General features: G+C 39.0%; 3 protein-coding genes across 7 annotated transcripts in view; 1 reads left to right on the top strand and 2 right to left on the bottom strand.

The window, feature by feature from the left end:
• elapor2a (endosome-lysosome associated apoptosis and autophagy regulator family member 2a) overlaps positions 1–3,287 on the bottom strand; it is a 29,601-nt gene extending 26,314 nt beyond the window's left edge. For 2 of the 4 annotated variants that reach the window (XM_017465565.3, XM_047155159.2), the window contains exon 1: positions 3,095–3,285. In XM_017465565.3, the coding sequence (XP_017321054.1) occupies positions 3,095–3,241 (147 nt within the window). In that variant the 5' untranslated portion in view covers positions 3,242–3,285. Of the gene's footprint in view, positions 1–3,094 lie in introns of all 4 variants that reach the window. The other 2 variants (XR_006982435.2, XM_047155157.2) reach the window with 2 other exon arrangements.
• Positions 3,288–7,557: 4,270 nt separating this feature from the next.
• On the bottom strand, positions 7,558–11,710 carry tmem243a (transmembrane protein 243, mitochondrial a). The gene is made up of 5 exons (XM_053678095.1): positions 11,572–11,710; positions 9,806–10,652; positions 9,672–9,722; positions 9,457–9,561; positions 7,558–9,215 (listed from the first exon to the last, which is right to left on the bottom strand). Exons 2-5 carry the CDS (start codon positions 9,914–9,916, stop codon positions 9,093–9,095), a joined length of 390 nt encoding a protein of 129 aa, XP_053534070.1. The 5' UTR covers positions 9,917–10,652; positions 11,572–11,710; the 3' UTR covers positions 7,558–9,092.
• A 77-nt stretch (positions 11,711–11,787) lies between these two features.
• gan (gigaxonin) overlaps positions 11,788–12,943 on the top strand; it is a 29,301-nt gene continuing 28,145 nt past the window's right edge. For both annotated transcript variants that reach the window (XM_017465566.3, XM_053678094.1), the window contains exon 1: positions 11,788–12,013. In XM_017465566.3, coding sequence (XP_017321055.1) covers positions 11,814–12,013 — 200 coding nt within the window. In that variant the 5' untranslated portion in view covers positions 11,788–11,813. The remainder of the gene's footprint in view (positions 12,014–12,943) is intronic.

Raw genomic sequence — 12,943 nt, 5'->3', positions numbered from 1 at the left:
CCCCGCGACCCTGTAGGATAAGCGGTATAGAAGATGGATGGACGTTTATATTAATGCATTCATCCTAATATATTATTGCGTCTATTGTAACAATTTACACAGGGTCTTTTATGCTGGACGCTCCACATAAACAGATTAAAAAGCATGTAATCGCTGAAATGGTTAACTTTTTTGTGAGGACACATTTAGTTAGCTTTTTTGGAAGAAGTCTCCAGTGTCAATGTTTTGTAATACTCAGAGGTAAAGCTGTTTCTTTATGTTTTCCAACATGAGAAAGTCTTCAGGGTGGAGGACTTCATGCTTTTTCTTTAACCTGACAAACTACTTTTTGGCCTTATTAACTTTTACAGAGAGAAAAAAGAGGGGCTGGTAGGGGAACGACTATTTATAGCTGCTATAACATTAGTGATGGCAAAAACTAGATTGTTTTGTGTACCTTCAACAATAACGAGCTTAACAAATAAAATGTACAGTGTGTCATTCTGTAATAAATTTTTTTTAAATGGTAGCATGGATAAATTGATGGGTATAAGAGGAATAAAACATTTGTGGACATTTCTGTTATTAGAAAATAATCAACTTTATGGTGGCAATGCATCACACAGCATGGCCCTGTTGTATTTTCAGTACTCCCTATAATTCACATTAATTTTCATTCAAATGAATGTCTGTGCACTGGGATGGTCAATGCAACTGCTTTGGCAAATCAGTCAATTTTTTTTGCATCAATCTGCTTTGGATTATTGCCCTGCAAGAAATTTTGTGATGACCAGCGGTTGCTCTAAAATGACCTGGCACCTGAGGAGTGTCTGATGATATGCATGCTGTGGGGATTAGGTACATTAATATGTCTGTTTTATGGTCAAATTGAGCTGACGCCATGTTTCATCTGATATTAAAAAAAGAACCCAGTTGTAATCACATATCCTGTAGCTGAGCCCTAGAATCAATAATCATCCAAATGCAGAGTCATGCATTTTTAAAAGCTATTACTATTCCAGGTTTTTTGTGTTTTTTTAAACACTACATTTCCCCATAGTCTTTATGCTGTTTTTCACCAAAGGTGGAACTGCTTTCACAGAACACTGTATAACTAGACATTATCATTAATGTAGATCAGTGCAGCAGACTACTGGACTGCTGACTCATATTTTTTTTAAAAATTAAAGTATTTGCACGCTCGTGTTCATTATTGTTCTGTTCTTTCTCCTTAATAACTGCATATGAGAGTCTGTTTATTATGCCTCCTAAGGAGCAATGGATGCATTCAGATTTAAAGAGAGCTATTTGAGAGATGCTATTTTTGGCTCGCCTATCATCAAGTACTTGAGATGAGAACACAGACGTGACCCAAGTGTTGAGAATAAGCACTTAACACTGCAATAGAAATGGTCTCATCCATTAGCATAATATTACAGATAGCAAAGCCAGCCGCCTAATTTTAAAGCACCACGTACAGAATATTCTTCGGACATGAGATAAGTTATAATCGTGAATGTGCAACCGTGAGAGGACTAAAGACTAAATGTGTCTTATAGCTATAGATGTTCACTGCAATTAACAGAGTAGTGCTTTGGCCATATCTGACTGATGAAAATAATATGGAAAAAGCATGATCATTAAGTCAGGGGAGAAAAAAAAAATCTTCTATAATAAAATTTTGAGTCAGAACTCTGCCAAGTATGTCATGTCAGAATTTGGGGAGGTATTTCCATTATACATACATTATACGCCAATTCAAACGTCATCGAGCCCCAGATTCAGGCACAAAAGAAGTCCGACTACATGGTGACCGGCAGGAGATACAGCCAATCAGGAAACAGAGAAAGTACAACTATGGGAGAAGTCTGCATTATATAAAAATGAACTACTGGCTACATTTAACAGAGCAGTGCATACGCCATATCTAACATATCTCTGTGTGCGCTGTATATATACATTTAGAAAAAATGGCGCGTACCTGGTCCTAGCTTTCTAAAATGATACTCTGAATGGAAAATCTTCTGTTGTAGGTTTCACAGTACATAGCTCCAGTCCTGTAAACAAACATTTACTTTGCACACAACAGTCATGCAGTTATCGTGAGAATAATTGATGATGGCGTGACGTGATGCAGCACGATGCAGAGCCGAAGGCTGTTACCACCCAGACGTTGACTATTTTCCATTCATTTTTCCATTTTTATTTAATAAAGTACGAGACACGTCATTTTTATACTTGTATATACTCAAGTTCATTGTTACGTAACATCTGTAAAACAAGTTACTTCCTGTTATCACATATTAGATGTATTGTAATAGTTTATAATAGCGGTTTCTCTTCTTCCTCTCTTCAAGTTAACGTCACAAAGCTCTCTACGCTGAAGACTATGCTAAAGTGTCACAAAACCTAAAGCTTAACCTCTAACAGTTACAAAGCTCTGACAATGGACAATGACTCCTTCTAAAAATGCCAAATAAACATCTCTTCACCATGTCAACAATGACACACTTCGTGAAACCTGTTCATGTATCAGAGCCTCCATTCACTAAATCCTGTGAATTACCTAGCTGTTACTATAGAAACCATAACCTAGGCCATGAGAACAAGCAGACCAATACTGTATAAACCTTTGTTTTGAAATACGATCAGCACTACTGTCAGAGCCATGCAGTGTTAACCAACACCTTCCCTCTAAATGTCTCTAAATTTTCATATGAAAATGAAATATTATCCATAAACAGTTTCACTTGTTCACTTTGCACTATAGAGGCATACATGAGCTTTCGATAGAAGATGGCATCTCTATAGGATTTATATCTATATAGGATTTTAGGATTATTAAAAATAATAATAATAATAATAATAATAATAATAATAATAATAATATGTAAAGCACACTATTAGGATTGATAGACAGAGTGAGTTTCACATTTGAGCCAAGATAAAGCAGCTTCATCTGTTCATGGAAATAATATCAGTAAGGTGCAGAAACCTTTAGGAGCATATGATAATCTGGAGCAAACCAAATCAGCACACACACACACACACACACACACACACACACAAGTGAGAGAGAGAGAGAGAAAGAGAGAGAGTGTTGATGTGCTCTCACCTCCACGCACTGAGGCAGGTTATGTGCAGCGCGCACCCGAGAAACAGCGCCTACAATGATGAGCCACATGCACCCCAAACACCATATAAACACCATTTGTGTCCTCGGATTTTCCTTAGAGCGCCTGAGAAACATTAAGTCTAGCATTCGGGGATAAGTAGCTATCAGCAGAGAGAGAGAGAGAGAGAGAGAGAGAGAGAGAGCGAGAGAGAGAGCTTTCTATGGAAAGCCAAAGGTGTCAAAAACAGTTCCTCACGTCCACCTTTAGAACAGACCAGTCTTTCTTACTAGCAGGCTTTTTAGTGACATCATTTTCCTCTTAAAAGGAACCCTGACTATGAAGACGCAATGATTGCCCTCTCCTACTAAAATACGTTGTTGGAAACACATGAAATATGATCATTACTTTCAAAATCCTTCATATTTAATACATATATTAATCTAGGGAGGCCGCCATTACGTGACATGCGCAATGCACTCTGAGTCGATGACGTAAAATGGTTGCACTTGAGCGCTCAAAAGAATGAACTACAAGTAAAATAGTGAAACACTGTGCTGCTTTTGGCTGGAGTTTTCTAGTTCTTGTGTGCTGTGATACAGGGGATATCTGTACATGTAATCAAACCCTTAAGCATCTTGTTAGTGTGTTTTTTCTGTATATTCTGATATCGTAAAGCTCCTGTAAAATTAGCCTAAAACACCTAGCAGAGGCATACCCAAAGTTAAATTAAAGCTGTTTTTTAACCTTTTGGAGTACATGCATGGTTTTGGTCTTTTTTGAAAGGTGGACTTAATAGTTTTATATAATTTGATTGTTTGGACCTTTGCCAGTGTTTTTGTCAGGATGTTATGGATCAGACCACCCCTATGAGGTGAGTTCCTCTGTCTCGTAAGTGTTTGTTTATATATTGATGGTCTGACAGAGACACTGATTGTATCTGCTGTCATGATTATCTCTTTAAATGGTTGATATCAATCAAATCACAAGAATCTTTGCTGTCTGGAGATATGAGTACCTTTGTACACACAGAAGCTGTGTAGATAGCAGAGATTTGCTCAGAACATGGCAAATCTAAACGTGGAATTTTAACAGGATAAAGTATACGACGGCAAGATGGCTGATAATCCCTAAAATTATTGATATTAGAATACATTTCATCATAAAACTATAGTTTAATCCATATGCTTACCTTGAACAACAAACACTCTCGGTTGGCATAGACATGCAGTTGCTGCACAGACACCATGGATTTTGCCCCACTCTCGCCTCCTCACCTCTCTGATCGTCTTCATTTTGTTGTACACTTTGAGTAATGTATTCTATGTTAGCCTCCTCGCTTATGTTACTTTCGGGTTCAAATTGAAAAAACTGAAGACATGTTTATATCGCTGTAGGGTCACTGGAGAATCAAGACCTTTGCAACCATTTGACATCACGACCCAGAACGCATTGCGACCTAAACAGCAATGGCAAGGATTTTTTTTTTTAAACTGATATCTAGTGCTTTTTTTTTTTTTTAACTCGGATGTCAGTGTTAATCTAAAAAGCCATACAAGTCTTCATAATCAGGGTTCCCTTTAAGCAGCTTTTACACTGCGTGATTCCAGCAGTCTTTTATGATTATTACTTGTCACACTGTACGAGATGAGATTTCTGTAACAGACTCTGTGATAACACATGAAAAAAAAACAATAGAAACCCTAATAGGATTTGTAATGGTTTTAATGGAAACTGTAATGGTCTCTCTGTGGGTCTTTATTGGTAATTTGTTGCCTTCTATTGGTGGCATGTCATGTCTAGTGGTTACCATTAAGGACCAATCATGGTAATGGTAATGGTTTTAATGATGCAGGGATGTCCTTCGTGTCAGATTAAACAATGAAGATGGCTACTATTTTCTGCCATACTTCGTGCAAAGCGACGCAGCACTGGTTTGTAGTTCTTCAACTGGAAAGCATAAAAATAGTTTCAGTGTCATAATAGTAAAATAAATAAACTCTAGGAACAGAGCATTTGCATGCTAATTAGCTAGCTATACACCTCGAAGCTGTAATTAATCCTCTATTTCTTTCCATGCTGTATCCCTATTTGTGATATACGGTCCCGTCTGAAAGTATTGGAAAAGCTAGGCAAATTCAATCGTTTGTGATGTACACCAAAGACATTGGGGTTTGAGATCAAAAGATGAACATGAGACGAGAGTTTAGGATTTCAGCTTTAATTTCCTGATATTTATATCTATATGTCTTAAACAACATAAAGCATAGAACCTTTTGTATCAGACAACACAATTTTGAGGTGAGCAAAAGTATAGGAACAGATAAGTCTTGGAGTAAATTAAAGTAAATAGCACTTAATATTTGGTTGCATATCCCTTGCTTGCAATAACTGCCTCAAGCCTGTGACTCACTGACATCACCACATTGTTGGTTTCTCCTTTTATGATGCTTTTCCAGGATTTTACCACAGACTCTTTCAGTTGTTTGTTTCAGGGGGTTCCTCCCTTCAGTCTCCTTTTCAGGAGGTGAAATGCTGCTCAATTGGTTTAAGGTCTGGTGATTAACTTGGCCAGTCTAAAACCTTCCACTTTGCCCCCTGATAAAGTCCTTTGTTGAATTGGCAGTGTGTTTGAATTATTGTCTTGCTGCATGATAAAGTTCCTCCCGATTAATTTGGATGCATTTCTCTGTAAATGTTCCTGTAAACTTTTTCATTAATTCTGCTACTACTATCATGAATTACATCATCAATAAAGATTAGTGAGCCTGTACTAGAAGCAGCCAATCAAGCCCAAGCCATGACACTACCTCCATCATGTTTCACAGATGAGCTAGTATGTTTTGGATCATGAGCAGATTCTTTCTTTCTCTACACTTTGGCCTTTCCATCACTTTGGTAGAGGTAAATCTTGCTTCCAGATCTTGTGTGGCTCATTACTCTATTTCTGGATTTCGGATTCTTACTGCTGATGAGTGCTTTACATCTTGTGGTATTGCCTCTATATTTCTGTTCTCAAAGTCTTCTTTGAATGGTGGACTGTGATAACTTTAACAACCTCCACAGGTCAGGGGTGGCGATGTCACTGACAGTTGTTTTGGGGGGTTTTCTTCACAGATCTCATAATGTTTCTGTCATCAGCTGTTGTGGTTTTCCTTTTCTGACCATTTGTTGTCTGTACACAAGTGTTGCTCAGTACACCAATGGTTTCTATCTTTTTCAGGGCATTCCAAATTGTTCTATTGGTTATGCCCAATGTTTGTACAATGACTCTCTGATTGATTTTACTTCTTTTCTCAGCCTCAAAATGGCTTGTTTTTCTCCAACAGACAGCTCTCTTGTCTTCATGTTGGCTTATCCTTTTTAACAACAAATGCAGTCTTCACATGTGAAACTAGTAGAGCTGGGTGTCATCGTATCATTGCTATGCTGATGAAACCCAGCTCTATTTGTCCTTTCAGCCTGACGATCCATCCATCTCTGCACGTATGTCTGCTTGCCTGTCGGACATCTCGGTCTGGATGAGCGAACACCACCTTAAGATCAACCTGGCAAATTTTGAGCTTCTCGTCAGCCCAGCCTGTCGCTCAATCAACCACAACCTCACTGTACAGTTCAGCTCAACCATACTCAAGCCAACCAGGACAGCAAGGAACCTTGGGGTGATTCTCAATGACAGCTTGACCTGCACGGTCAAGCTGTAGAACTGCACGGTCCTGTAGGTTCATCCTGTACAAAATCAAGAAAATCAGACCCTACCTCACCGAACAGGCTACTCAGATACTAGTCCAGGCTCTTGTTATTTCAAAACTGGACTACTGCAACTCACTACTCTCTGGCCTCCCAGCCAGCTCCATCAAACCCCTTCAGATGATTCAGAATGATGCAGCGCGCCTTGTCTTCAACCAGACCAAGAGAACCCATGTCACACACCTCTTCATCTCCCTCCACTGGCTTCCTGTAGCTGCCCGCATCAAATTCAAGGCCTTGATGCTCACCTACAAGACCTTGTCTGGAACAGACAACTACCTCAACTCTCTCCTGAAGGCTTACGTTCCCTCGTGCAATCTGCGATCGATTAGCGACCCGACACTTAGCAGTACCTATTCAGCGTGGCTCAAGGACCCTTTCAAGAACATTCAAACTAACTGTTCCTCAGTGGTTGAATGAACTTCCAACCTCAATCCGGACCACAGAATCTCTCACCATCTTCAAAAAACAGCCAAAGACCCACCTCTTCCATGAACACCTAACCAACCCCAAAAAAATAATTTAAAAATTTACTTTGTTTCTTTTGGAACTCAATTAACGGATCTTGTATGATAGCACTACTTGTATTGTTCTCTGCTTGATATATCGTTTTGCTTGTATTTTCTCATTTCTAAGTCGCTTTGGATAAAAGCGTCTGCTAAATGAATAAATGTAATGTAATGTAAATGTGAAACTGAAGGCTAAAACCAAGAGTAGATGTTCTGAGCTATTTATTGTTTAAACAATCAATCTAACAGGACTTCAGTCTACAGCAAAAACAAATGAATTGGCCTATTGGCTGTTCCAATAGTTTCAGAGGGGACTGTATACCTGCTTACACCACCATAAAATGAGAATTACATAGGGAATTTACTTTAAGCTCCTAAGTCAATTTAAAGCTACAGTTCATAAAATGTTTTGTTAAACATGAAAAAAAAATTGTGGCAAATATGAAAAAGTACTGGATAATATCATGTTTCTGAGCTGCTGTGAGTGGCTCTGGCAATCCTGTAACAGTAATTCACATACACCGTTGTGTCACATGCAAGCCAGTTCATTTTAGGCTCAAAAGAAGTCCAAGTGCACTGTGAGGAGCAAGAGTTGGCAGTCAATCAGGGGAGACAGAGAGTGAGAGAGTGTGACTAAATGGCAGTAAAACAGTGAAATAGTCCAATTTACTATAATTCTGACAGAGTTTTAGAATTTTTATGAACAAACAGGTATGGCATTTAATTGTTCTCTAATTGGGTGAAATGTTAGTGAATTTTGGATGATAGCCAATTTGTCCTCATACCTTTTCTTGATTTGCAGTGACCCTGCACACCCTGTACATCACAACAGGCCTAGGAACACTCTTACTGTAGGACTCAAGCATTCAGACCTCTCTTGGTGTTGAGACTATAGTGAAGAATGACTCATCTGAATGTACTGTCTCAGTTTTTTTCAACATCTCTTTTGACCACTGCCTGTGGATTATTTATTATTATTTTTGCACCACTGAATTGTCAAATGTGCATTAATCGTCGTGATGAGGGGTTTATACACTCTGTCTGTACTACGATATCCCTCTCTGCGTATGTAATTGCGCACAAACTGTTCTCATTACCAATCTGATCACCTCCACTGACATTCTCTATCACCAGTTGTTTTTCTGTTTTTCTTTAGATATCAAACTAGTGCACAACCATCTCAGTCATTGCATGTGCACCCTATTTACAAATGTGTTTCCCAATGCAGATGTTACTTGAGTCATTGTTATTATTCGTTCCAGAATAAACACAGCCAGTTGAATAGTCTTATGAATAATGAACCCTCTTTCAAAGTCATTTAGATCACTCCCTCTTTCCATCTTGATCCAACTTGGTCAGGTGGGCCTGCTCAGCATTTTCATACATTCCACAGAGCATGCCAGCATGTTAATTGCTTAATTGTATCATGTATTACATCTATCTGGAAACATCTGTGTTCATTTTGTTTCTCCACTCATTTACTCAGGTTTTTCCTTTAATTTGTCATGTCTGTATATATTTAATGTAACCACAATGAACTGTCTGCACATACGTTTTGTCCCCTATACATAAATACATTTATTTCAGCTATAGCATAATTACTTAAAAACATCAAAGACAAAGCTCTCACTTCTCTCTATTATATAATGTCTGACTTTCTCTCTACTCATATACATGACAAATCATTGGATAGCTCTCATGTTTTAGGATGCAACATATGATAAGTGTGTGTAAAGAACGCTTATCTCCCAACATCATGGAAGTAAAGGTTTGCACATAAACAAAGCAGGACGATCGAGGCTAAGGTGTAATAGATGAGGTGTCTGAATTTGGGCTCCAGGTCGCCTTGGCGATACCAATATATCTGTAATTGAGAAATGTATTGTTAATTGATAGAACAGATATTATTATTATTATTAATAATAATAATAATAAAATGACATGATTCACTGAATAATACATTTACAGTTTTAAAGAGATTGCAAAGGCAATCAAAGTGAAATATCTGTCTGAGGAGCCTATGACATTTATTATAAGTATCAGCTTATACTTATATCCTAACCCAAATGGAGAAGAATCAAAGCGATGAAGTTATCAATACTAACCAGAACCAACACTGAGGAGCAGATCATGATGATGCAGATCCCAAAGAAGACGTTTAGAGCATTTGGAGCAGGTGTAGGAAAGACAAATGAACTGATGATGGTTACCTTGTGAAGAATAAAATATACCAGACAGTCATATCAACATTCTCTCCTCAAGCATATTGACATGTAAATTATTCATATCTCCAAGTTTAGATTTAAAATAATTTACTTACAATCACTAAAAGAGATGTAAAGCCACCGACAGTAAGGTTGACTATTCGATTCTGGAAGAAAATAATATTTACGTCTCACATACAACCAGAATTTCTTCTGCATGCTGAGTTTAGTATAGTGTAACATCTCTCACCCAGGCAGATGTTTCTCCAAAGAGTAGCCTGCTGTCCAACATTTCAGTGCCATAGCTCCGTCTGATGTGTTCGTCCATTTTAAGGGCTGAGCTCACTGAGATCCTGGTCATGAGCACCGGCTAATCCCCACGCCCAACCCCAAGCCCCTTGAACTCATGACGCTCACCAGCTTCCATCATTCTTCCAAGAAAAAAATGCATTTCTCTGACCAGACACACACATACATACTTTTTTTATCATTGAAGAAAGAGAAGGAATGTCTTAAATAGTCCATTCTGTTTGTCTTAATGTTGAAAAAGTTATTAGAAAAAAGAAAACTAGTCTTTAAATAATGTATGTGATTTTGCAGTAGGTGCTAGAAGTCACTGTAGTCCAGGGTACTTCAAAACCCATAAGCCTCATCACTGGCCAAGCACAAAGTAGGGACATTCTGTGCTGAACAAATATATTTGTTGTATATAATATCATACACATATAGCTGCTGAAAAGACCTACACAGCACTGAGGAGTTCAATCACACCCTCCCACTACAGACTTCCACTAAACCACACCCCCAACTGCTACAGTGTTAATCACCAATTAACATCATAGACTCAAAAACAATTTCTGATGAAGGAAATTAATTGGTAAATGGATGGGTTAGTAGGAGTTTGCATGTTCTCCCCGTGCTTCGCGGGTATTCTCCAGGTAAATCATCTCTAAATTGTCCGTAGTGTGTGAATGGGTGTGTGAATGAGTGTGTGAATGTGTGTGCAATTGTGTCCTGTGATGGGTTGGCTCCTTCCAGGGTCCGTCTCTGGACTTCCGCCTTGAGCCCAGAGTCTCCTGGGATAGGCTCCAGGCTGCCTGTGACCATGAAGGAAATGGATGGATGAATGGCTTAGTAAATGAAAGAAGATGATTGGACTGTATTACTCTTGACTGTATTTACATATGTGACCTTGAAGGAATCCAAAAGTAATCAGATTACATTACTTTCATATTGTGATACTTGGATTATGTTACTGATTACATTTTTTATGAAGTAATTTGTAACTGTAATGAAATACATTTTTAAAGTAACCCTCCCAATCCTGATAATAACAATGAGGATGTAAAACAAGGTCACACTGCTTTATACATAATAATAATAATTATATATATATATATATATATATATATATATATATATATATATATATATATATATATATATATATATATATATATATATATAATGATGGGTTGGCACCACCATGTTGTCATCCACCTTGTGCCCCGAGTTCCCTGGGATAGGCTCCATGCTCCCCCGCGACCCTGTGTAGGATAAGCGTTATGGAAGATGGATGGATGGAATATGCAGGGTGCATTTTTTTTTATTTATGGTCTTACACATACGCAGTAAGTGTTTGTTGGTTTTTTATTCTTATCACATTTACATTGTATCGATGTTGAGATAAATACTTACTAATTTTATACACACACATATACATATACATATATATATACATATACATATATATATATATATATATATATATATATATATATATATATATATATATATATATATATATATATATATATATATATATATATATATATATATATATATATAAGTTATTGCCACGTATGAAAGAACACTAGCTCCCTCGTGTGCTAAATCCTATGTAATTATATATACAGTGACTGCTCTAGCACTCTACTCCACCAGGTGGCGGTAAGCAGCTCTCCAGTCCGCCATAACCCATCACCGAGAAGAAGTAGAAGAAGTTGCTGTATTTACCTTAGTGTGGGTTTTTTTTCGGCGTGACCACAGAGAGAATCCTCCCAGAAGCATGAAGTCATAGGTCGGGAATTAGGTTATAACAAATAATTATATCACGCCTTATATTTATAACACTAGGTAATACACGCGAATTGCGCCGTAATCCAGGTTGTTTACTCATGTTATGCGCCATCGTTAATATTTTATAGCTAATTTTCTTTCCCAGGAGCTGAGATAGTTAGTTGGTTAGTTAGTGGAAAATGTCGAAAGCCGGAGCATTGGCGGGAGCTCAGGCTGATCCCGGGTCAGTCGTCTCGGATCCACAGCATTCCCAGAAGCTTTTAAGATCCCTGCGTTCCTTCAGAGAAGATGGGAGTTTCCAGGACGCTGTTTTGGTTTTGGAAGGTGAAGAAATCCCTGTACAGAAAAATATCCTGGCAGCCGCGAGCCCATATATCAGGTACTGAAACTTGGGACGTTTCTATTAAAATGTCACAATCATCATCAGCTCCCATAACTGCTGCATGCTGGTGTGTTGTTATGGACATAGAGTATTGTTATGCTATAGCTGCTGTTCAGTTTAGTTGTTTTTCATGCTGAGTAAGACTGAAATGCGGCCTGAGTCATGTTGTGAAGCGTCTTAGACATGTTGGAGCAGCAACAGGGTGTGTCATAACAATCCTCTTCACACTCCTCCTCCTCCTCACACTCTTCACACTCCTCCTCCTCACACTCTTCACACTCCTCCTCCTCCTCACACTCCTCTTCCTACTCTTCACACTCCTCCTCCTCACACTCCTCTTCCTACTCTTCACACTCCTCCTCCTGACACTCTTCACACTCCTTCCTCCTTCTCCTCACACTCCTCCTCCTCTTCTTCACGCTCCTCCTCCTCTTCTTCACCCTCCTCCTCACACTCTTCACGCTCCTCCTCACACTCTTCATGCTCCTCCTCCTCTTCACACTCCTCCTCACACTCCTCCTCACACTCTTCACGCTCCTCCTCCGCTTCACACTCCTCCTCCTCTTCACACTCCTCCTCACACTCTTCACGCTCCTCCTCCTCTTCACGCTCCTCCTCCTCTTCACACTCCTCCTCACACTCCTCCTCACACTCTTCACGCTCCTCCTCCTCCTCTTCACACTCCTCCTCCTCTTCACACTCCTCCTCACACTCTTCACACTCCTCCCTCCCCACACTCTTCACACTCCTCCTCTACACACTCCTCCCTCCACACTCCTCCTCCACACACTCTTCACACTCCTCTTCACACTCCTCCTCCTCACACTCCTCCTTTTCCTCCTCAAACTCCTCCTCCAACTCCTCACACTCCTCCTCCTCCTCCTCACACTCTTCACACTTCTCCTCCTCCTCACACTCCTCCTCTGC

The sequence above is a fragment of the Ictalurus punctatus genome, chromosome 4, assembly GCF_001660625.3.
Source record: "Ictalurus punctatus breed USDA103 chromosome 4, Coco_2.0, whole genome shotgun sequence".
Taxonomy (NCBI): domain Eukaryota; kingdom Metazoa; phylum Chordata; class Actinopteri; order Siluriformes; family Ictaluridae; genus Ictalurus; species Ictalurus punctatus.
This window is presented reverse-complemented; position numbering and strand designations above follow the sequence as displayed.

Excerpts from the sequence above, each read along its gene's own strand:
- tmem243a (XM_053678095.1), bottom strand. The coding sequence starts at position 9,916 with ATGACCAGGATCTCAGTGAGCTCAGCCCTTAAAATGGACGAACACATC. Across the intron at positions 9,723-9,805 it reads TTGGAGAAACATCTGCCTGG|AATCGAATAGTCAACCTTAC; the intron begins GTGAGAGATGTT and ends ATTTTCTTCCAG. Across the intron at positions 9,562-9,671 it reads TTACATCTCTTTTAGTGATT|GTAACCATCATCAGTTCATT; the intron begins GTAAGTAAATTA and ends ATTCTTCACAAG.